This window comes from Portunus trituberculatus, chromosome 5, assembly GCF_017591435.1.
Source record: "Portunus trituberculatus isolate SZX2019 chromosome 5, ASM1759143v1, whole genome shotgun sequence".
Classification (NCBI taxonomy): domain Eukaryota; kingdom Metazoa; phylum Arthropoda; class Malacostraca; order Decapoda; family Portunidae; genus Portunus; species Portunus trituberculatus.
Genome location: NC_059259.1, coordinates 6,476,577 through 6,500,822, shown reverse-complemented (window position 1 = coordinate 6,500,822; position 24,246 = coordinate 6,476,577). Strand labels below are relative to the sequence as shown.

The 24,246-nt window shown below is 40.2% G+C and overlaps 2 protein-coding genes across 3 annotated transcripts; one reads left to right on the top strand and one right to left on the bottom strand.

The window, feature by feature from the left end:
- Window positions 1–2,866: 2,866 nt before the first annotated feature.
- LOC123513215 (armadillo repeat-containing protein 1-like) lies at window positions 2,867–11,720 on the bottom strand. 2 transcript variants are annotated; one of them, XM_045270245.1, is made up of 7 exons: window positions 11,614–11,720; window positions 6,860–7,040; window positions 6,194–6,357; window positions 5,261–5,531; window positions 4,572–4,679; window positions 3,824–4,015; window positions 2,867–3,207 (listed from the first exon to the last, which is right to left on the bottom strand). In XM_045270245.1, exons 2-7 carry the CDS (start codon window positions 6,953–6,955, stop codon window positions 3,001–3,003), a joined length of 1,038 nt encoding a protein of 345 aa, XP_045126180.1. In that variant the 5' UTR covers window positions 6,956–7,040; window positions 11,614–11,720; the 3' UTR covers window positions 2,867–3,000. The 2 variants fall into 2 exon arrangements, with proteins under 2 accessions (XP_045126180.1, XP_045126169.1); XM_045270234.1 differs by having other exon boundaries at window positions 11,551–11,712.
- Window positions 11,608–18,166, top strand: LOC123514886 (extensin-like). Its single transcript, XM_045273147.1, has 3 exons — window positions 11,608–11,652; window positions 14,851–14,944; window positions 16,885–18,166. Exons 1-3 carry the CDS (start codon window positions 11,608–11,610, stop codon window positions 18,009–18,011), a joined length of 1,266 nt encoding a protein of 421 aa, XP_045129082.1. The 3' UTR covers window positions 18,012–18,166.
- Window positions 18,167–24,246: the final 6,080 nt, after the last annotated feature.

Here is a 24,246-nt window from a genome sequence, read left to right as displayed (position 1 = left end):
TGTGGGTATGTGGCCTTGCTGTGTGGATGTGGTCTTGCTGTAAGTATGTGGTCTTGCTGTGTGGGTATGTGGTCTTGCTGTGTGGATGTGGTCTTGCTGTGAGTATGTGGTCTTGCTGTGAGTATGTGGTCTTGCTGTGTGGGTATGTAGCCTTGCTGTGTGGATGTAAATGGGTAGCTGTGGATTCGAGTGGGTAGCTCTGTGTGTGTGTGTGTGTGTGTGTGTGTGTGTGTGTGTGTGTGTGTGTGTGTGTGTGTGTGTGTGTGTGTGTGTGTGTGTGTGTGTGTGTGTGTGGCAAGACTGTTATTTACACATGAGTCAATGAATACAGTGCTTTGTCTTACATATCACTGGATTTAAACATATGAGAGCTATTTTTTTCCTTGACTAACCACTAAAGACACAAAATATTCTTTATCCAACACACGTAGGGAGTTATTCTTTGAAGTGAACATAGTGGTTAATATTTTCCCTTAATACTTATGGAGTTAAATATATGTAAACTCGCAGTGACAAAAAAATAATGCTTGTTTTTAATCCCTTCAGTAGCACGACGCACTTCCATATTCTAGTGATTCAGGAGAGCTTCAGAAACTCATGTTGGGGGATTGGAATAGTGAAGAGTGTAGCCATTAATCTTCTCACCACCATAGACCCTTCCTAATGTCAATAAAATGGTCTAATCGTACTCAAAACTCAAGGTAAAAATACATCCCAGTACTGAAGGGGTTAAAAGTATGTGAACTCTGAGTAATGAAAAAAATCATGCTTGTTTTTTTAAAGGACCAACACTTTAGGGACACGAAAAGTTACTAGAAATATTACTTATTGAAATAGTGAAGTGCATCTACCACAAAATCCCTCAAAACATGTAAAGTATATGTATAAATGCAATGATTGCTTCCACACCACAAAAAAATACACAAAATATCTTTCTTTTCAGATCTTTCTAAATATTTCCCCATTTCAAAAGTTCCACTAATCCACTTCAATGCATTTTTTCAGGGGGCTACAGATAGAGAATGTCCCAAATATCTTACACACCTCACTGGGACATCTCTATGGAACACCTCACCACTGCCATAGCTGCACCATATCACCATACCACCATACACATTTCAATAGAAAAGAAAGACAAAAGAAAAAGAAAGAAATGTGAAAACAAAGACAAAAAGAGTAAAAAAAGAAGAAAACAGACAAATACACATCAGAAAATGTCCCCAACAGGAAAAGAAAGAAAGAAGAAAAAAAAAAAAAAAAGTGAAAATAGAAGAGTAAAAAAAAAAAAAAAAGAGAAAAAAAAGACAAGTTAACACCACACAATGTCCCAAATACCCAACACCCCCCCCACTGCAACACCACTGCCGTAACACTAACTGGACACCGCTGGGAGGCAACATAATGTCCCAACACCTTAACAGAGAATGACTGGGATAACATGTCCTAAAATCAAACCCCAAGCCAATTTAGGACACCGTGAAAAGCAGAGCGTAAGAATGTCCGAAAATATGACTATACAAAATTTTAAGACATAATTTTGAGATATAACTAAAGTTGAAATGTCAAAAAAAAAAAAAAAAAAAAACGCCATTAAATATACGAATACCATGTCCTAAAATCAAGCCCCAAACCAATTTAGGACACCTTGAAACAGCACTATGGGTAAAAATGCCCTAAAATATGATTATACAAAATTTTAAGACAATTTTGTGACATAATCAAAAGTGATATGTCCTAAAAACACCAAAAAATCAAAACTTGAACGAATTTAGGACACCATGAAACAGCACCGAGGGTAATAATGCCCTAAAAATTATCACACAAAATTTTAAGGCAATTTAAGTTGAAGTATCCAAAAAACACCAAAAAATCAAAACCTGAACCAATTTAGGACATCTTGAAACAGCACAATGGGTAAGAATGCCCTAAAAAATTATCATACAAAGTTTTAGGACATAACTTTGGACAAAATCAAGTCTAAAATGTCCAACAAACACCATTAAATATATCAGCCATTTAAGACACCAAGAAATAGGAAACTTGAAATAAAAAAAATGCCCTAAAGAAGATATAACTAATTTTAGGACACCAAAAAAACATAATCAGGATTTGAAAACCTAAACATACCACAAAAAAAATCCAAATCAACTTATTTAGGACATTTTTAAAGAGAGCAATAATGATAAAAATGCCCTAAAAAAATGTACCCAAAATTTAGGACACAAAATGGCAACACATCCTAACGGTCCTACCTGAAGAACCATATTAGGACACATTTAAAGGACACAAGGATATGGAATGTAAAAAATGTTGCAAAAAATTATCATAGCAAAATTTAGGACACCATGGGGATGAGATGTCCTAAATGCCTCTCCTGGAAGCCTCATTAGGACGCACCTCCCTTAGAATCCTTCACGGTGTCCTTCATATGGTGGCAGTGTCCTAAACCATTCCTTAATTGGGCATTGTGTAAGGTGTCCCCCTGAAAAAAGAAAAAAAGAAAGAAAAAAGAAGAAAAAAGGGAGAAAGAGAAGTGTAGGAAGAAAAATAGAGGTAAGGAAAATAAAAGAAGAAAAGGAAGAAAGACAAAAGAAAGAAAAGGAAGAAAAGAGAAAAAAAATGTAGAAAGAGAGAAGGAAGAAGAAAAAAGGGAGAAAAAACAAATATTGGAAGAAAAACTGGAAAAAAGAAAAAGAAAAAGAGGAAGACAATTATTGGAAGAAAAACACAGAAAAGAAAGAAAAGACAAAGGAAAAGGAAGAAAGACAATAGGAGAAGGAAAACAGAGAAAAAAAAGAAACGAAGAAAAAAGGGAGAAAAATGGTATTGGAAAAAACAAAAAAACAAAAAAAAAAAAAAACAGATTTATACACACACCTGACCCTCACCACACCACACCACCACAACAACACCACAACCTTAAAACAAACACCCAGCACAGGATACCCCAAAACCTCCCTATCCTTAAGATCCTACCAGCAGATCCTACAGGGCACACAGTCACCAATAAAAGGACTTCTGCAGGAAACTAGAGGCGCTTGAGATCCAGGTGGTGGCGGTCTCCATGAAGGATCCACTGGGGGCCATGGCAGAGTGGGCGTCCTTGATGTCGTAATCCTCCTCCGGCAAATAATCTGGAAGGTCTTCAACTGGGGAGGTGGTGGTGGTGGTGGTGTCTGTCGGGGACTTGCACAGTGGTATGATCTCCTGTTGGGGTTATTTAGTCGTGTTTAGGAGGAGGAGGAGGAGGAGGAGGAGGAGGAGGAGGAGGAGGAAGTTACAGCAACAAACATACACACACTTAAAAAAGAAAAACAAATTTACACTTATAACAACAAAAAACAACACTCTCTCTCTCTCTCCTGACCTTCTCTCCTTTAAGAAAAGAGAAAAGAAAAAATTGAACACTAACAGCAAAGACAACCCCTCTCTCTCTCTCTCTCTCTCTCTCTCTCTCTTGACATTCTCTCCCTTAAAAAACACTAACAATAACAACAAAAACAACTCTCTCTCTGACCTTCTCTCTATCAAGAAAAAATAAAAAAAAAAAAAAGAGAGAGAGAGAGAGAGAGAGAGAGAGAAACATCAAACAATAACAGCAACAAAAAATATCTCACACTCTCTCTCTCTCTCTCTCTCTATCCCTCTCCCTTTCTCTCTCTCTCCCTCTCCCTTTGTTTCTCTATCCCTCTCCCTTTCACTCTCTCTTCCTCTCCCTTTCTCTCTCTATTCCTCTCCCTTTCTCTATCCCTCCCACTAGCTCACCCTCTCCCTTTCTCTCTCTATCCCTCCCACTCGCTCTCCCTCTCCCTCCCGCTCTCACCTCCTCTCCCTTGTCGTTGGTGGTGACCTGGTGTGCGGCGAGGGTCTCAGTTCGAGCCACCGCCGCCGCCAGCTTCTCCACGGACAGGTCTCGCTTGACCCGACAAGTGACGCGGGAGTGGCTCAGGTCAAACACAATGCTGATCAGGCCCCGCACTCGCACCAGTTCCTCCTCCACCCGCTGCCGGTGTTCCTGGGGTGTGGAGGGGTGTTAAGGGGTGAATGGGGTGTGTTTAAGGGGGTGATGGGAGGGGAAACGAGGTGTGGAGGTGTGTTTAAGGTGGATGATGGGAGGGAAAGGGGTGTTTATTAGGGTATGGGGGTGTAATGGGGGTGTTTAAGGGGTGATGGGAAGGGAAGGGGTGTTTATTGGGGTGTGGGGGTGTGATGGGGGTGTTTAGATGGATGGGAGGGGAAGGGGTGTTTATTGGGGTGATGGGGGTGTTTAGTGGGGTGTGACTTATTGGTTGTTGTGCGGGGAGGGGGTGTTTTGTTCATGGGGGTGTGATGGGGGGGTGAGTGGGGTGTTGTTTTGGTTCCTGTTTATTTCCGAGTTTTTTTTTTTTTTTTTTTGCTTGTTTTTTGCTTGTTCGGTACTGGTTGTTGTTGTTTTATTGTCGTATTTGTTGGCACCACCACTACAACAACAACAACAACAACAACTACTATTGGCTATCATCATCACTACCATTTAGCATTACTTTATCTCACCACCACCACCACCTCCACCACCACAATGCTGGCAGTACCTGGTTGACCATTCCCTTGATGAAAAGAGTGACAACCTTAGCCTTGGAGTTGTGGATGCCTAAGAAACTGTCCCTCTTCTCCACCGACGCCTTGCTTTGGCTCTCCTTCTGCGGGAGGCGAGGAAAATAAATAAATGAAGTGAATATGTAGTAATTCCTTCTCGATTTTCAAGTCACAACAAGTAAGTAGAGGAGAAGATTATATTTTTGTGATACTGGGAAAATAAATAAGTAAAATGAAATGAATAAGTAGAAAAATAAAAACAATTAGAAAAAAAAGTCAATAAAAATATGTAAATAAAGAAATATAAATAGATAAAGGAAATTAATGAAATAGAGAAGGAGGTTATATTTTGCTAGATCAGACAGAGGGAGTAAGATTCATACTGAAAAAAAAAAAATAAATAAATAAGTAAAAAATAAATAGAGGAAATAAATAAGTAAAAGAAAAGATTATATTTCAAAGTCAACAAAATGGTCTAAAATAGTCAAATAATATTCATTCTGGTTACTATTTGGTGATTTTATACAACTTCAGAAACTTATGTGGGATTAAAATAGTGAAGACTGGCCATTAATCTTCTGCCCTCCATAGACCCTTCCTAATATCAATAAAATGGTCTAATTGCACACAAATCTCAAGGTCAAAATGTGTCCCAGTACTGAAGAGGTTCACCTAGTACACTTACCACACTCACATCGTCCACCTTCTTCAAAACCCTCTCCACTGGCTCCACTTTCTCTGGCTTCTTCTCCTCCACTTCTTTCGTTGTGGAGTCGACATCATCCTTGGCGGAGGAGGTGGAGGAGGGAGCGCTGCTGGTGGAGGTGGAGGAGGTGGAGGAGGATGCACCAGTGGACTCCTTAGGCTTTGGTTCTTTAACGTGCTTGGCAAATTGAAGACTGGTGAAGAGACCGGCTGCCTTCTCCTTCAATTCATCACTGTAACTTTCCTCGTCCCTGAGAGAAGACACTGGTCACTGCTTGGGGACTGGCACCTCTTTTTCTTTCTTCCTTTCTTTTGTTTTTAAGTAAGGACAAGAGTGTGGTGAAAAAGCTCATATTGATAATAATAAGACCTAGACTGGAATATGTGGCATTGGTGAGGTCACTGTCCAGGCAGAAGGATATCAGGAAACTAGAAAGAACGGTGCCAGAAATAAAGGACCTTCCCTATGAAGAAACAATAAAGGAAATGGAACTACCAACTTTGAAGGATAGACGGGAGAGAGGAGAGCTAATAACAATGTACAAGATAGTGAACCATATGGAAAAAATAGATAAGCAAGACCTGGTAACACTGATGGAGATTGACAGACAAGAGGACACTCCAAGAAGATCAGGAAAATTCAACATCTGAGAAACATTAAAAAGCTCAGTTTTCCACATAGGACGGTGGACATCTGGAACGGACCGAGTGAAGAGATTGGAACAGCAGAAAGGATGCACAAATTTGAGGAAAAGTAGGATAAAACTAGACATGGAAACAAGTCACTATGAGCCCCACTCCAACCCTGTAACACACACACACATACTGCCATACACACTGTCACACAACCCCACCACACCTAAATACACCCCAACACACAAACCCCCTTACACCCCACCACCCCAGCACTCACTCAGTAATGCTCTGCAGGGCCTCTAGCACACCGAAAGTATTAGCAAGAGAGGGGCGACATTCCTTAGCCTCCGCGATAAGTGCCAGAGTCTCCACCGCCAAGTCTACCAGCGTCCCCTCCCCCTCCGCCACCACATAGGCGAGGAACTGGATGCATGTGCGGTCCTGTGTGGATAAAAGTGGATAAGTGGATGAATTTTGAGTGTTTTTAAGTGTTTTTTTTTTAATTGAGTGGGTGGTTCTCATGTTAGTGTGAAGTGGAGTTAGGATGGTTTTTTATTTTTGAGTGTTGTTAAATAGAAAAATTAGATAAATCATTGAGAGAGAGAGAGAGAGAGAGAGAGAGAGAGAGAGAGAGAGAGAGAGAGAGAGAGAGAGAGAGAGAGAGAATAAGAGAAAGCAACAACATAAACAAAAATGAAAACAAGAGAAACAAAAAGCGAAAGAGAAAAAGCACAAGCAAAAAGAAAGAAAACCTGGGAAAAAAACAGAAATGAAAAGAGAGAAAAAAAAGAAAGCACAGACCAAAAAAACTGAAAAATAAAGGAAAAAAAAAGACAAATCCCCTTAAAAAAATAAATAAAAAAAAAAAAAAAAAAAAAAAAAAAAAAAAAAAAAAAGCTAGCGAACTATTGAGAGCGAGAGAAAAAGAGAAAGAGTAACCTACCAATGCTAAGGCGACTCTCTTGGCAGGATCAGTGGCCAGCTCCTTGTAAGCCTGTATCGTGGCCTCCGCAGCTGCACCCAATTCAATTTCCCCCATCACGACCTACTGAGCCGAGAAGCCACATGCAATGCCCTCCTCCTGCTCCTCCTGCTGCTGCTGCTCCTCCTGCTGCTGGGAACACCTGTGGAAGAAGAGTAGGAATATAGGAATGAGTGAAGTAGGAGTGTTGAAATGGCTTGGATGAGGCTTCAATCGCTGGGGTGAGGTAGGAATGGTCTGGGAATGGCTGAGGTGAGGAAGGAATGGTAATGTTTAGTAAATAAGACATAAACATTATAAATTCACAGGAAAAATATTGAGAAAGTGTTGTTGTTGTTGTTGTTGTGTGGTGGTGGTGGTGGTGGTGGTGACAAGCATACAGCAATACAAGATTAGCTATGAATTATACGAGAAACACCCCACAAAATACCTTACATTTAGCAACACCACATCTATGTTGTTGTGGTGGTGGTGGTGGCAGTGGTGGTGGTGGTGGTGACAAGCATACAACAATACAAGATTAGCCATGAATCATAAGAGAAACACCCCACACACAGCTGAACACTTTGCCAACACCACACCAATGAACAGAAAAGTAAAAAGTTTATTTTTCACAGCCACGCGTTAACCAAAAATATTAGTTGATTTCCAAAGATGTGCCAGAAATTGAACACAAACACACCTTGACACACTCTGCTGAAGAGGTGACAAGGATACAAGGATACAGGGAGCAAATAACAACCTTGTCTCACTCTGGCCAAGGAAAGGGTGAAGAGGTGACAAGGATACAACACAAGACACAAATACTATTGACACGTGACAAGGATACAATAATAGGATGCAAATAACAACTTTAGCCAAGGAAACTATTGAGAAGTGGTACAGTGGAACCATGCGTGCTTTGGGGTCCGAGGGGTCTCCAAGCACACGGATTCGAATCCTGTCCACGGTCCGAGTGTAGGCTGGGCTTCCTCACTCGGGGCAACGGTTTCCTAGCGGGTGGGCTTTGAGATAGGAGGTAACCCAAAAAGTATCTCATTTACCCCAGAAATTCCCGTGAAAAGCCCACATGGTATAAATAATAAAAAAAAAAAAAAAAAAAGGAAATGGTGAAGAGGTAAGGACACAACAATAGAGGCTGCGAATAACAACCAAGACTCACAACCAAGACTCACTCTGGCTCAACTCACACTAGCCAAGGAAACTATTACAAGTCACCAGGATGCAAAAATACAAGGCACAAATAATAACCTTGACTCACTTTATCCATCGTCATCCTTATTTTTGGTTAACGTCGCATTTTTCCATTTAGCATGGGTTGGACAGGCACTGACTCACTCTAGCCAAGGAAACTATCAAGCAGTGACAAGGACGTAATAACAGAGGGTGCAAAATAACTACCTTGACTCAATTCACGCCAAGGAAAGGAAGAATAAATCAATAAATAAAGGAAATAAATAAATAAATAAATAAATAAAGGAAAGGAAGAATAAATAGTAATGCTGGAAAGGATCAAAATATAGGAATCTTTAACATTCATTTCTGCATTTTATTTTTGTTTTCATCACCTGAGCCTAGTAGTAGTAGTAGTAGTAGTAGTAGTAGTAGTAGTAAACTTATCCTAATTTTTTGCTTTCCTTTCTTCTATTTCCTAACTTCTCAAGCTCCTATTTCCTGATTTATTGAGTGAGTGTGTGAGTGAGAGGGTGTGTGAGTGAGTGAGTGAGTGGATGAGTGAGTGTGAGGGTGAGTGAGTGGATGAGTGAGTGTGAGGGTGAGTGAGTGAGTGAGTGAGTGTAATATTTTTCCCTTATTAATCAACTTTCATCTAAGAAACAAAGATAGAGATAGAGATAGAGAGAGAGAGAGAGAGAGAGAGAACACCACCTCACTCACCCACCATGACAAGTGAAGCAGTGAGAGGCAACAAGTCCTTTCACACATACGGACACATTTTGAAGTGTTTTCCCGAGGTGACTTGTCAGGGCTGTCATAACATTACACTACTGCATGACTGGCTTGTGTGTGTCTGTCTGTCTGAGTGTCGAGTGGAGACTTACACTTGTTACTTAAATCTTCCTAACTTGACCTATTTAAACCTTCCTAACTTAATCTTGCTTTACCTCAATTTAACCTCTTCAGTTCGGGCAAACTCCACATAACGAATGCGTTAGGTTAAAAAAAAGTGTTCGTTATGCAAAAATTCGTTGTATGGGGTCCTTGGATGAGTAGAAAAAGATAAAAAATTAAATAAAATAAAAATTTCTCCAATAAAAATTTTGTTACGGTGGGGTTTGATGTTCGATATGTGATTTAAGGTTAACAAAACAAAACATTCATTGTGGCAAAAATTTGTTGTGTAAACGTTCATTACACGGGGTTTGCCTGTACTGGGACACATATTTACCTTGAGATTTGTGTACAATTAGACCATTTTATTGACATTAGAAAAGGTCTATGGAGGTCAGAAGATTAATGGCCACAGTCTTCTCTACCTTAATCCCTCACACAAGTTTCTGAAGCTATATAAAATCACCAAATAGCAAGCAAATTGAAGATTATTAGACTATTTTAGACCATTTTATTGACATTAGGAAGGGTCTATCTTAATCCCCCACATGAGTTTCTGAAGCTGTATAAAATCACCAAATAGTAAGCAGAATGAATATGGAAAATGCATTATGGTATTTAAGGGGTCAAGTGTACCTATGTTTCTCTAGCCTTACTAATGAGTGTAGGTTTCCTAGCGGGTGGGCTTTGAGATAGGAGGCACCCCAATAAGTATCTCCTTTACCCAAAAAAATTCCATTAAAAAATAAAAGAAAAAAAAATAGAAAAAAAAATAAATAAAAACTTAACCAATATCTGCAACTTTAGGGGTGTTAGGAGGAGATAAGGACCTCATAATGATATATATTTTTAGTTAGGTTAAGTTTGGTAATCACTGCATTCTTAGTTATAACAATACCATGATGTAATTTTATATTCATTGTGATACTATTTGGTGATTTTATACAGCTCCAGAAACTCATGTGGGTGATTAAAATAGTGAAGACTGTGGCCATTAATCTTCTGACCTCCATAAACCCTTCCTAATGTAAATAAAATGGTCTAATCGTACAGAAATCTCAAGGTTAAAAATGTGTCCCAATATTGAAGGCGCTAAAAGTTTAATTATCAATAACAGTACAAGAAAAAAAATCCTGTGTCAGTTTGATAGATGATTATTAGTTAGGATATTAATTGCTTTTCTAACTTAACAATCCTACTCTGTCTCAAATCCCTGAGTCTATGCATCAGGAAGAATAAAGGAAAATTAAGATGCAGCAAAAATTTGTTAAGTAATTGTTAGTTGGCATGTTGGTTGCCTTTCTAACCCAATAGCGATACTTTCCATCATGTGTATCAGGATCGGAGGGGGAGAAGGAATACACTACCTAATAACACATGATACTTTATAATTGAGAAGAATGAAGATTGGAAATAGTGAATGTAAATATTGAATGAAATCAAGAGAGAATGAAGGAAATTAGAAAGTGCATGTAAATAATGACTGAAAATATTGAAAATCTCCAAAACAAGAAAAAAAAGAGAAGTATCTTAGATTAATAAGTGAAATACAATAACACATATAGTAATAATCATAATTAAAGGAAAATTATAATACTGCATAACACTGAAATATTAAATACAAGACATCTGGAATGGAAATATAGAATAACACTGGAGTTTCATGGCTGTTAGTTTATAATGAGAGGTAATTATGAGCGACATGAGATTACAGAACAATGTGGTGGTGAGGAGAAACCAAACGCATCATTTTAGGTGGTGACAGCTGGTGGTGCCTTGCTGTTACTATACACCAGCGCACACACACACATCTCTGCCAGTTTTGTGTAATCTCTTTAGCTTCTTCCTTTAGACACTGTTAACCCCTTCAGTACCATGACACATTTCCATATTAATTCTGGTTATTATTTGGTGATTTTATAGTTTCAGAAATTCATGTGGGGGATTAAAATAGTGAAGACTCTGGCCATTAATCTTCTGACCTCCATATACCTTTCCTAATGCCAATAAAAGGATCTAATCATATACAAATCTGAAGATAACAATGTGTCTCAGTACTGAAGTGGTTAGTTGAAAGATATTGTCTACTGATCAAGCTGAAGTAGGTCAAATGAACAAGTACATTACAGATTGATGCATACTAACACTATTACCACATTACACCCACTACAGGTAAATCACAGCCACTCAAACACTTAAAAGGCTGAAATAAGTAGGAAGTTAATCTGGTATATTAATTTGAGGTGTTGACAGGTGGTTGGGAGTCCTCATCACCACATTACACCACACTACACTAACCACACACCACCATCTACAGGTAAATCACAGCCACTCGAACACTTCCAAGGCTAAAACAAGAAGGAAAACAATCTGGTGCATTAATTTAAGGTGTTGACAGGTGGTTGGGAGTCCTCATCACCACATTACACTGCACTACAACCACCACACACACACCACGCACCACACACCACCAGCCACAGGTTAAATAAAGGTACTCGTGCACTCACATACCCAAACCTCATCAACACACACACGTCAGTCTACCCACAAATACACCCCAGTTGTGTTTCACCCTATTCTACCTTATTTCCACGTGTACCAGCCGTTATTTCAGTGCCTAATGGGGAGTGCGGGGCGTCATGTACCTGGTGACTAGTGTGGCCCTGGTTCCCGCCCCTGGTGAGGTTGGTGAGGGCCCGAGACACTGTTTTTTCGCCAATTCTCCGCATCAACCTTCGCCTCCCAGCCTGGCTTTGTTGACACTCGAAGCTACAACGTAATCACTCCTCAGAACCTTACCATATATTTTTTTCTTTTTTTCCTTATTATTGGTTTGCTAATACATTTATGGGTAGAAAACTAAGTGAAAAATTAATTTGTTTATTTTTGAGTAGTTTTTGGATTTTTATAAGGGGTTAAAAGAAAAGTGGGTTAATTTAATTTTAACATTCATGTATTTCTTTATTTTCCTCATTACTCTCTGATTGCGTTCGTATCACATCGTATTCCACTATTCTATGCTTTTTTGGTGGGAAACTATGCTAATTTCACGACTCCAAAGTAAAAAAAAAAAAAAAGAAAATAGTAATGATAAACGGATAAATCCTTGATAAAAATGCATACTTATATAATTTTCTGATCATTTAATGCATAGTTTTCTTCACACTAACCACCTATTAATTTCCTTTCAGTTCTTTTCTATTATGCAATAAGGTGTGCAATATCTGTATTTATTTATTTAAGTATGTGTATTCTTGTTATGTATACTGTCTATTTAAATATTTTTAATACTTAAACCTTAAGTCTTTGCCAAGGGGGTGGGTGGCAAGGTCCATGCATCCTCCTCCTTTGTTATATTTCTTTATTAATTCAACAATAAATGTATCAATCAATCAATCAGTCCTACCTACGTACATTATCTTTTCTAAATTAGCTTCACGCGCATTGAATTTCCTCTCCTCACTTACTATACTCCTATAGCTCCTACTTTCACAGCTACGTAGTTCCCTATTAAACATTTCCTACGTAATAATACCAATAAGGATATTTTCAGTGGTGTTAGAGTCAAATATGTGTTATGTTTGTAAGAAGTGCCTCGGTTATATGCGGAACAAGAACTATACCTCAGGAGTGAAACTGTTCCCTATTCTGGTGATCTGATGAGGTCCCATTATATAATCAGAGAGAGAGAGAGAGAGAGAGAGAGAGAGAGAGAGGGGGGATTATATAAAGCAAAGAAAGAGTTAGGACAAGAAACATCAATAAAAAGTAAGTGATATTCAGAAATAAAGAGGAAAATACATCTCTCTCTCTCTCTCTCTCTCTCTCTCTCTCTCTCTCTCTCTCTCTCTCTCTTGCCTTCCTATATAATTACACACATTACACCATATTTTTTCTCCTTTTACTCTTATAATTCATTCGTCTCCTTAATCTGATCTAATTAATTTCCTTCTTTTCTTATTCTTTCCTTCCCGTTTGGTTTCAGCACGTTTTCCTTCATGCATATACTCTCTCTCTCTCTCTCTCTCTCTCTCTCTCTCTCTCTCTCTCTCTCTCTCTCGTGCGAGCAGTCATTAAAAGTTAGCGACATGTTACCTGGCTTGCTTTCCACAGGTATAATGAAAGGTAGATGATCCCATTATGTCACCTGTGCCAGTGATGTAACCCTACGCGCACGCACACACACACACACACACACACACACACACACACACACACACACACGGACATTAATATTCCCTTTTACTTTCTTCCCGTCGCATATGTTCAGAGAGAGAGAGAGAGAGAGAGAGAGAGAGAGAGAGAGAGAGGGGAATAGTCATATTATTTACATTGTTATATTCATTCTAAGTCCAAGTTTTTCTTCCACTAAGTCTTCTTCGTTCTTCTTCTTCTTCTTCTTCTTCTTCTTCTTCTTCTTTTCTTTTCCTTCTTCTACGGCCTCGATCCTCCTCCTCCTCCTCCTCCTCCTCCTTTTCTTTCGTTTATCTTCTTCCTATTGTGACAAGAAGAAGAAGAAGAAGAAGAAGAAGAAGAAGAAGAAGAAGAAGAAGAAGAAGAAGAAGAAGAAGAAAAAAAAAGAAAGAAAGAAAGAAAGAAAGAGAGAAAATTGAGAAGAGAGAAGTAGGAAAAAATATTACTACTACTACTACTACTACTAGTACTACTACTACTAGTACTACTACTACTACTACTTTTTCTACTACTACTACTACTACTACTACTTTTACTGTCACAATACTACCATTATTACTATTACCTGTCGTGTGTTAACCTGCGTGTAATTAGGCAACGTTACACCCCAATACACACACACACACACACACACACACACACACACACACACACACACACACACACTCTCTCTCTCTCTCAATAGGATATCATTGCAAAAATACCAGATAATTCAAATAACATACAAATAAAGGCAAATGAATAAGTAACGAGATAAAGTAAAACACTAGAAAAAAAAAGTTGAAAAGAGTAAACATGAATAGATAAATGAATAAAAAAAAAAGAAAAGAAAAGCAGAAGAGGAGAATGAATTTACACTTTTCCTTTTTCTCTTCCCATCCATTACGCAAACAAGGAAGAGAAGGCAGATGTACACAAACAAACAAAAAAAAAAGAAAAGAGTGAAAGAGAACGAGAAGGTGAAAAAGAAAAAAAATCATAATAACAACAGAACACACTAAGGAAACGATGACATAAACGAGGAGGTGGCAACTCAAGCAAGAGCGGGAGTGAAAGGGAGGTATATAAAGGGTGTCATTTATCACAAATCCACCAGAAGCTTTTGAGAGGGCGAAGAGAGAGGAGGTCGAGACGGGAGCTGTTCTTAGGAGTGTGCTCTTACTCGAAGGACGAAAAGGGAACACAGATTAATAACAGAGAGAGAACATTTATTGAAGATGTTACTGCTGAAGCTGGTTTGTTGTTGTGATGTTCTTGATTGACTGTGTGTTTCATGATATAGTTTGAGAGAGAGAGAGAGAGAGAGCCAATCAGTCTCTAAGTTAACCATTTAGTCTCTCTTTCATTAACCCCTTCAGTACCATGACGCGTTTCCATATTCATTCTGGTGACTATTTGGTGATTTTTTACAGCTTCAGAAACTCATGTGGGGGATTAAACTAGTGAAGACTGTGGCCATTAATCTTCTCACCTCCATAGACCCTTCCTAATGTCAATAAAATGGTCTAATCGTACACAAATCTCAAGGTAAAATTGTGTCCCAGTACTGAAGGGTTAGTTAAATCAGTCACCAGGCCAATCTGTCAGTTAGTCACGTGGTCAAATATTCAACCAGTCACTTGGTCAAACAGTCAGTCAGTCAGTCAGTCAGTCAGTCACATTATTTACCTATTTTATTCCTTACACAGGTGGTGGTGGTGGTGGTGGCGGTGGTGGTGGTGGAGGGTGACAGCACGGACACCGAAACCCATCTGACGAAGGAGTGGGAGGAGCCAGCCAGGCGTGAGTATCTTTAGCTCATTGGTGGAGTCCTTCCATAGACACACTGACAATACAACACAAGGGAGTGAGGCTCATATACAGAAAGACCTTGTACTCTCACCACAACAATTTTCCAAGGCAACAGAGACGAATAGCTGGGTTTTCAAGACATTTTCTCCTTTAAATACACCAGAGATCTTGCCAATCCATCACCAGAACCATAAAAATACCCTTAAAAACATGAGTATCTTCAGCTATAGCCTTTGGAAAGCAGTGATGGTAAGAGAGCAAAGTGTTTCAGAATACATACAGGCTCAAGAGTGTCTGTAGGAATCCGTCTGCCCCACACATGGCGATCCGTGACACATATAGCTAGTCTTCTCAAACTCCTCTGTGTGTCATCTCCACCGTTTCAAAAGACTTATTTAAATTGACACGAGTTTTTTCAAGGTGTTTTACGATTTTACAGGCAGAGTGACAAGATTTCCACGTCATTAACTGGAGGAGCACTCTTTAAAACCCCGCTAATTATCTCTGTCACCTTCATTATTTCAAAAGACTTATTTAAATTGACACGAGTTTTTTTTTTTTTTTCAAGGTGTTTTTACGGTTCTAGAGGCAGAGTGACAAGATTTCTACGTTATTAACTGGATAAACACTCTTGAAAACCCCGCTAATCATCTCTGTAGGATTGAAAATAGCCGTGGTGAGAGAGCAAACCGTTTGTGAATACCGGCAGAATCTTGTTTGGTTCTTTAGATTTTTTACTTTTCAGCGAGGCTCCAGTAGCTGTCTATGAATCATGTATATTCATTATTTATCAACGCCAATACCACGAGATGAAATCCTTGAGTGAGATGAATTAAAAGGGTTCGAATCCTATCTTAGCCTTATGATTTTACTTTTTACTTAGTCATCCTGTTGTAATCTATATCGAATATTTCATCTCTACGATCAAGAAATAGTCCTAAAACAAAAGGTTAATCATGTTTGGATTCCTGCTTGGTCCCATAACTAACTTTTACTTAACCTCCCGTAACGATGTAAAAAATAAGTGTTTTCACCGCCAGGAGCAGGAGGTAAGCCTGTTTTGAAAGCGTGCAAGGCGTGCGTCGCGTGCCAGACATCCCTCCTGCTTGCTACATCTACACCTAGCACTCTGCTGTCACACGTTTTCTGAGTCTTATATGCACTGTTTTCTTGATGCCAGAGAGGTGTGAGGAGGACGAGTGGATTATACTATACTGTCTCCGCAGCCATTAGTCTCTCAGGTTTACAGTCAATATTACTACGAAAGGAAACAACAGTCTTTCCAGTACCCCATGAACAACAGAGAATGAACACAACACAACACAACACAACACGACAACACAACACCACACCACAACACAGCACAGCACAACAATACAACACAACACACCACAACACAACACAACACAACACAACACAATAAAACACAACACAACACCACACACAACACAACACACACAACACAACACAGCACAACACAACACAACATTCTCATAACTGTCCCCATTATCTGCGACCGCCAGGCGACAAAGGTTTAGGACAGGATCTCATTGGTGCCTGGGATGAGGTGTGAGCGTTTAAACTTGGTGGAGCTCATTTGGTGGGGCAATGAAGGGTGTCACCAAGCAGCGTGTGGTGTGGGGCCTCGCTGCGCCAGATGTCACGGCCAGATGTGACCTGCCCAAGTCCCGGGAGTATAATGCTGAGGTCACTAGACTGCCTTGCCACCGGACGGAGAGTGTGGCCTTTGTGAGGAGTCCGGTGAGAGAGCTAACTAAGTGTGGAGGGCATGGGGCAGCAGCAGCACACACAGGGCGGGGCGTGAGTGTGCTGCGTGGTGAGTGGCGAGGTTTATTGCACTCACCAAACACGAGGTTTTACTCCATGTGTGTCTGTGTGTCTTTACTCCCTGTGTGTCTGTGTCCTTGCAGATCGCGGCGACGTCCTAGACCTGCAGGACCAGTTCAGGCGGCGCCGCTCCCCTGTCTTTGGCGTCCTACGCTCCCTCTTCAGCAAGAAGAGGCGCCCTTCAAAGGCCCCAAGGCCATCCTATGGCCCCCCTCCCAAAGCTCCTAGGCCATCCTATGGGCCACCACCCAAGGCTCCTTCAAAGGCACCCAGCTCATCCTACGGACCCCCACCCAAGGCTCCTTCAAAGGCCCCCAGCTCATCCTATGGAGCCCCACCCAAGGCCCCTAGCCCATCCTATGGTCCTCCTCCAAAAGCTCCTAGTTCATCCTACGGCCCTCCCCCCAAGGCCCCCAGTCCATCCTACGGACCCCCTCCCAAGGCTCCTTCAAAGGCCCCCAGCCCATCCTATGGACCCCCTCCCAAGGCGCCCAGCCCATCCTATGGACCCCCTCCCAAGGCGCCCAGCCCATCCTACGGCCCTCCTCCCAAGGCTCCCAGCCCATCCTACGGACCCCCTCCCAAGGCACCCAGCCCATCCTACGGACCCCCTCCCAAGGCACCCAGCCCATCCTACGGACCCCCTCCCAAGGCACCCAGCCCATCCTATGGACCCCCTCCCAAGGCGCCAAGCCCATCCTACGGCCCTCCTCCCAAGGCTCCCAGCCCATCCTACGGACCCCCTCCCAAGGCACCCAGCCCATCCTACGGCCCTCCTCCCAAGGCACCCAGCCCATCCTACGGCCCTCCTCCCAAGGCACCCAGCCCATCCTACGGACCCCCTCCCAAGGCTCCCAGCCCATCCTATGGTCCTCCCCCCAAAGCTCCCAGCCCATCCTACGGCCCTCCTCCCAAGGCACCCAGCCCATCCTACGGACCCCCTCCCAAGGCCCCCAGCCCATCCTACGGCGCCCCTCCCAAGGCACCCAGCCCATCCTACGGCCCTCCTCCCAAGGCTCCCAGCCCATCCTACGGACCCCCTCCTAAGGCTCCCAGCCCATCCTATGGTCCTCCCCCCAAGGCTCCCAGCCCATCCTACGGACCCCCTCCCAAGGCACCCAGCCCATCCTACGGTCCTCCTCCCAAGGCACCCAGTTCATCCTACGGCGCCCCTCCCAAGGCTCCTAGCAGTTCCTATGGCGCTCCTTAACATCCTACTCGTCATGAAGTCCTAAATGTGAAGAATGCAAGGATGAGGAAGATGAAGAAGCGAAAGATGGAGAAGAGAAAGGAAGATAAGGAAAGGAGGAATGAGAGGATAGAGATAAAAAAGGAATTAGACCATAAGAAGAAGGATGAAGGAAAAGGAAGAGGAGGAATGAGAGAACAGAGGAGAAAAGGAGTAAGACCATAAGAAGAAGGAAGAACAAAAAGGAAGAGGAAGAGAAGGAGACAGGAATAAAGGAAGAGAAGGAGTGATGAGTAAAGAAAATAGAGAAAAGAAGATGAGGAGGAAAATAAACGGACAAAAGAACGAGGAAGAAGGAAGAAGAGAGAGAGAGAGAGAGAGAGAGAGAGAGAGAGAGAGAGAGAGAGAGAGAGAGGAATAACGTAAGTCTTCTTCCTTATGTGACAATTTTCCCTCATTTTAAATTCACACTTTCTGAACAGTTTGTAAGAAGTTTCCACGCCTCCACCGTATAATCTTCCCTTTCTCCTCCTCCTCCTCCTCCTCCTCCTCCTCCTCCTCCTCCTCCTCCTCCTCCTCCTCCTCCTCCTCCTCCTCCTCCCGCTCCGCTTTTTAACACATTCACTATCTTTTTCTTACTTTCATTTACTTAATCTATATCTTTTCTTCTTCTTCTTCTTCTTTTATCTATTATTTCTTCTTCTTCTTCTTCTTCTTCTTCTTTATTATTTTCATCTTTTTCTTTCTATTTTATCATTAATTAATCTACGTTTCTTCTACGTTTCTTCTTCTTCTTCTTCTTCTTCTTCTTCTTCTTCTTCTTCTTCTTCTTCTTCTTCTTCTTCTTCTTCTTCTTCCTTCTCCTTTTCTTTTTCTTCTTTTGTTTTTATTTCTTTTAACATATGAACTCTCTCTCTCTCTCTCTCTCTCTCTCTCTCTCTCTCTCTCTCTCTCTCTCTCTCTCTTTAATTAATTGTCTAGTCTCTCAATTAGCCGTTTGTTTTTTTACGTATTGTAAACGTTAGTTAGTTTTTATCGTTGTTGTTGTTTTGATTTGTTTGTTTTTGTATTTTTCTTATTTTCTTTCATCCTTTCTTTTTTTTGTATTTTTTTCGTTTTTTTTCGTTTTTTTTCAGATTTTCTTTGTTTGTTGTCTATTTTATTTTCTTCTTTTTTTTTATCTTATCTTTTTTTTGTTTCATCATTTTTGTCCTTTTCTTTTTATTCCTTTTCTTCTTTTCTCAGATTTTCCATATTCGTTATTTTTCTTTATTTTTCTGCTTTTCGTTCATCATTTCTTTATTCTTTCTAGTTTTTAATATTTTTCTTTTTTTTCTATTTCTTGTTTTATTTTTCAGATCTTCTATATTTGTTATCTTTTTTTTTTTTTGTATATTTTTGTCTCTATATTTGTCTTTATTCATTTGCTTCCTTCAGTGTTTTCATTTTTTCTTTCATTGTCTTTCATTAGCGAATATTATGTATCGTTTTATCTTTTCTTGTTTTGTAATAAAATAAACTCACTTTCGTAGCTTCTATATTTTTCTTAACCCTTGTACTGATTCTATACTGCTGTTGTCTTTATCGGCTTAAAAAAAAAAATATATATTGTTTTTAACCTTCAGTACCATGACATATTTTCATTATTCATTCTGGTGACTATTTGGTGATTTTATACAGCTTCAGAAACTCATGTGGGGGATTAAGATGGTGAAGACTGTGGCCATTAATCTTCTGACCTCCATAGATCCTTCCTAATGTCAATAAAATGGTCTAATCCTACACAAATCTCAAGGTAAAAATGTGTCCCAGTACTGAAGGGGTTAAATCTTATATTGGTCACTTCAACTCTTTGTATTAATGTTTTGTAATACTGGAAACATTATTTTTGCTCCTCTCTCTTCGGTCATGTTGTATTGTTTTACAGGAAAATTAATTCTCTCTCTCTCTCTCTCTCTCTCTAGTCATTTTATATTTTTGCAACAAACGAAAATCAATCCTCGTTTTCCTCTCTTTGGTCATTTTACATAATTTTGTAAGAGAAGAGACAAAAACATTTCCATTTCTTTTTTTTTTTCCTTCTTTTTTTCCCACAAGTAAAGAGAAGCAGTGTTGGCGGGAGAATATTTTGCACTTGAGCGGCCTGGCTTGACCGTGACGCTAACCACCACCACCACCACCACCACCACCACGAGCTTATGATATTGAGCCATATTAACTTCAGTACCATGGCGCGTTTTCATATTTCCCTTAAAACACCACATCACTTCAACTGGAGCCCTTTGATAACGTAGAAAACTAGAATTACTGAAACACCCTTAAAAACCCTTGTCACTTCAACTAGAACCCCTTTATAATGCAGAAAACTTGTTAACATGTCACTAATATCACAGAAACACCCTTAAAAACCTGTCACTTCAAATAGAACCCCTTGATAATGCAGAAACACCCTTAAAAACCCGTCTCACTTCAACTAGATCCCCTTGATAATGGTGAAGGAGCGGCGCGGAAATTTTGAGAGTATATGCCATTATTTCCACAAGGTAATATCCCCGGAAGCACGCACGTGGCCCCTCGCAGCGAATCTCTCAACGCTCGGCAGCATAACTATCTCGTGTCACAACTTGCCTTTCATCCTTTCGTCACTGCCACCACCACCAACACGCCTGGACTCTTTCAATTTGGTGTGATGTAAATTTAATCACTTCACTCTCATGATAACGCGAGTCTTTCAGTGATATGAGATAGATATGATCACTTCACTGCTATGACAACCGACTTTTCCAATGATATAAGATGAATTTAATCACTTCACTGTGTCATTACTCAGTGATATGAGACAAGTCATATCATTTTACAATATCACTACGCGAGTTTTTTCAATGATAGATGGATTGAGTCACTTCACTATACGATAACACAAGTCCTCCAGTGATATGAGACACATTTAATCACTTCACTGTACGATAACACGTCTTTCGGTGATTTAAGACAGATTTGACCACTTTACTGTAAGATAACACGAGTCTCAGTGATATGAGCTAAATTCATTCATTTCACTGTACTATAACACAAGTTTTTTCACGAGAGAGAGAGAGAGAGAGAGAGAGAGAGAGAGAGAGAGAGAGAGAGAGAGAGAGAAGGATAAATGTGCTGTAACCTCCTTCCTAAATGAACTCAAGTCATAAGAAGCTGGAAATACAGAAGCAGGGAGGGAGTTCCAGAGTTTGCCAGAGAGAGATATGAATATTTGAAACTACTGGTAAAAAATTTTCCTCTCTCGAACCTGCAAGGGAACTGGCAACTAAGTGGGCCTTTCTTTCATCTCTTTTTGTTGTCTTTGTCCAGTTTTCCCTCAATGCATAAAAGATTAACCACCAACACTCAAAGATAACAAGATTTTTAATGATACGAGACACAAACTGAATCACTTAGACAATATGATGATACGTTTTTAATCCTTTGAGTATCATGACGCGTTTCCTTCCTTGGTGATTTTTTACAGCTTCAGAAACTCATGTGGGGGATTAGAATAGTGAAGACTGTGGTCATTAATCTTCTGACCTCCATAGACTCTTCCTAATGTCACTAAAATGGTCTAATCACACCCAAAACTCACATTTCTGATTAGTATTTGGTGATTTTGTACAGCTTCAGAAACTCAAATGGGGGATTGAAACAGTGAAGATTCTGGCCATTAATCTTCTACCCTCCATAGACCCTCGTAAATGTCAATAAATTACCCAAACTCATGATAAGAAATAAAAATGTGTGCCAGTACTGAAGGGGTGAAGTAAAAGTGCTTCTGCCAAAATGTTACTCGGACCAGGAAAAACTTAGCTGGACTTGTGAGCACTTGAGTAAAAGTAGATAAGTGACACGACGGGCGTTCTAGATAAGTGACACGACGGGCGTTCTAGATAAGTAATTGGTGAATGAGATATAACTTATACGTTCTATCTCTTCTAAAAAACAAATTACAGTTCTTTTTTTTCAGTAATTCTTAGTGGAGGAAAAGTAATACAAATCGATACGTGAGTTAACCCCTTCAGTACTGGGACACACTTTTACCTTGAGATTTGTGTACGATTAGAGCATTTTATTGACATTAGGAAGGGTCTATGGAGGTCAGAAGATTAATGGCCACAGTCTTCCCTATTTCAACCCCTTCAGTACTGGGACACATTTTTACATTGAAATTTGTGTACGATTAGACCATTTTATTGACATTAGCAAGGATCTATGGAGGTCAGAAGATTAATGGCCACAGTCTTCACTATTTTTAACCCCTTCAGTACTGGGACACATGTTTACCTTGAGATTTGTGTACGATTAGACCATTTTATTGACATTAGGAAGGGTCTATGGAGGTCAGAAGATTAATGGCCACAGTCTTCACTATTTTAATCCCCCACATGATTTTCTGAAGCTGTATGAAATCGCCAAATGCTAAACAAAATGAATATGGAAACGCGTCATGATACTGAAGGGGTTAAAAGTGTATCATTGAGTAAATAGACGAATAGATAGACAGATAACATAACAGATAAGGTATCAAACGAAACTGCAGTAAAGTTGCCAAGTTGTCTTTAAAAATAAATACTATAAATACTTGAGAGAGAGAGAGAGAGAGAGAGAGAGAGAGAGAGAGAGAGAGAGAGAGAGAGAGAGAGAGAGAGAGAGAGAGAGAGAGAGAGAGAGAGAGAGAGAGAGAGAGAGAGAAACACAATGCAATAACGCAACGAAAAACTATGTGTGTGTGTGTGTGTGTGTGTGTGTGTGTGTGTGTGTGTGTGTGTGTGTGTGTGTGTGTGTGTGTGTGTGTGTGTGTGTGTTTGTTTGTTTGTTTGTTTGTTATTTGTGTATTACAGGTAAGGAGCAGGTGAAGGGAGGTGAGGGAGAGAGTGGGGAGTGTGAGGGGGAGGGGTGTACCAGCGTAAATAACAGCCGGCGGGAGGAGGAGGAGGAGGAGGAGGAGGAGGAGGAGGAGGAGGAAGTGCGGGATGGAGAAAGGAAGGCAGGTATAGGTTGTAGATTTGGTAACACTGCTGACTCACCGCCCTGGCCACCATCTGCCTAATGAGTGGAGACAGGTGAAGGAAGAGTCATTAAGATTCTTTTCCCAGGTGTGATTACGCTCCCACACTCCTTTCAGCTGGACACTTTTAACCCCTTCAGTACTGGGACACATTTTTACCTTCAGATTTGTGTACGATTAGACCATTTTATTGACATTAGGAAGGGTGTATGAGGGTCAGAAGATTAATGGTCAGAGTCTTCATTGTTTTAATCCTCCATATAAGTTTCTGAAGCTGTATAAAATCACCAGATAGTAAGCAGAAGGAATATGGAAACGCGTCATGGTACTGAAGAGGTTAATCCTTTTCTTAAGCAGCATCAGAACCAATTTAAAAGGTTCTACACTCCCTCTTTCACTTGAATACATTTAATCCTTTCCTTAGTCAGCATCATAATCCATTTAAAAGGTTCCACACTTCTTCTTTCACCTGGACACCTTTAATCCTTTCCTTCGAGTATCAGAATCCATTTAAAAGGTTCTACACTCCCTCTTTCACTTGAAGAACACCTTTAATCCTTTTCTCAGACAGCACCAGAATCCATTTAAAAGGTTCCACGCTTCTTCTTTCACCTTGGCCACTTTTAATCCTTTCCTTTAGAAGCACCAGAAGCAATTTAACCCTTCTTATGAGACTAGAAAAAGCAATATTTGAAATTTTTATAAGGATCTGCAGTAACGGAAAGGATTACAGGGATATGTGGTGCAGTCTCCAGCCAGCGTGTGTGTAAGTGACGATAGAATGAGAAATAATGGTGCACGGTTCTTAGTGGTTATAGAAAGATGTGGAAGATTAATAAGGAATGGTGTACGGTACTTGATGGTTATGGAAAGATGTGGAAGATAAATGAGAGGAAATGTTAAAGTAAGGAAACGTATGAAATAAACTACAGGAAAGAAAATGATAAGCAATAGATTAATATATGATGGAAAGGAAGGAAAATGAGTGAAATTAGAGTTATGTAGAATCAATACTAACATTTTTCACTACGTCACGAAACAACAGAATAAAAACAATAAATGAAATAAACTCATGAGAGAGAGAGAGAGAGAGAGAGAGAGAGAGAGAGAGAAGCATAGCGGGGTGAAAACAGAGCCATGCAACATTAACACTATTGCTAATTAATATACACAAATAAACGATAAAGACAAAATAAAGTATACATGTTTTTCTTGCTT

Bases quoted from the DNA above. Each gene is read 5' to 3' on its own strand.
- LOC123514886 (XM_045273147.1), top strand. From the start codon at position 11,608: ATGTACCTGGTGACTAGTGTGGCCCTGGTTCCCGCCCCTGGTGAG. The intron at 11,653-14,850 runs GTTGGTGAGGGC...TTCCTTACACAG, and splicing joins TGGTTCCCGCCCCTGGTGAG to GTGGTGGTGGTGGTGGTGGC. The intron at 14,945-16,884 runs GTGAGTATCTTT...GTGTCCTTGCAG, and splicing joins GTGGGAGGAGCCAGCCAGGC to ATCGCGGCGACGTCCTAGAC.
- LOC123513215 (XM_045270245.1), bottom strand. From the start codon at position 6,955: ATGGGGGAAATTGAATTGGGTGCAGCTGCGGAGGCCACGATACAGGCT. The intron at 4,680-5,260 runs GTAAGTGTACTA...CGCCTCCCGCAG, and splicing joins AGGTGGACGATGTGAGTGTG to AAGGAGAGCCAAAGCAAGGC. The intron at 3,208-3,823 runs GTGAGAGCGGGA...TAACCCCAACAG, and splicing joins CCAACGACAAGGGAGAGGAG to GAGATCATACCACTGTGCAA.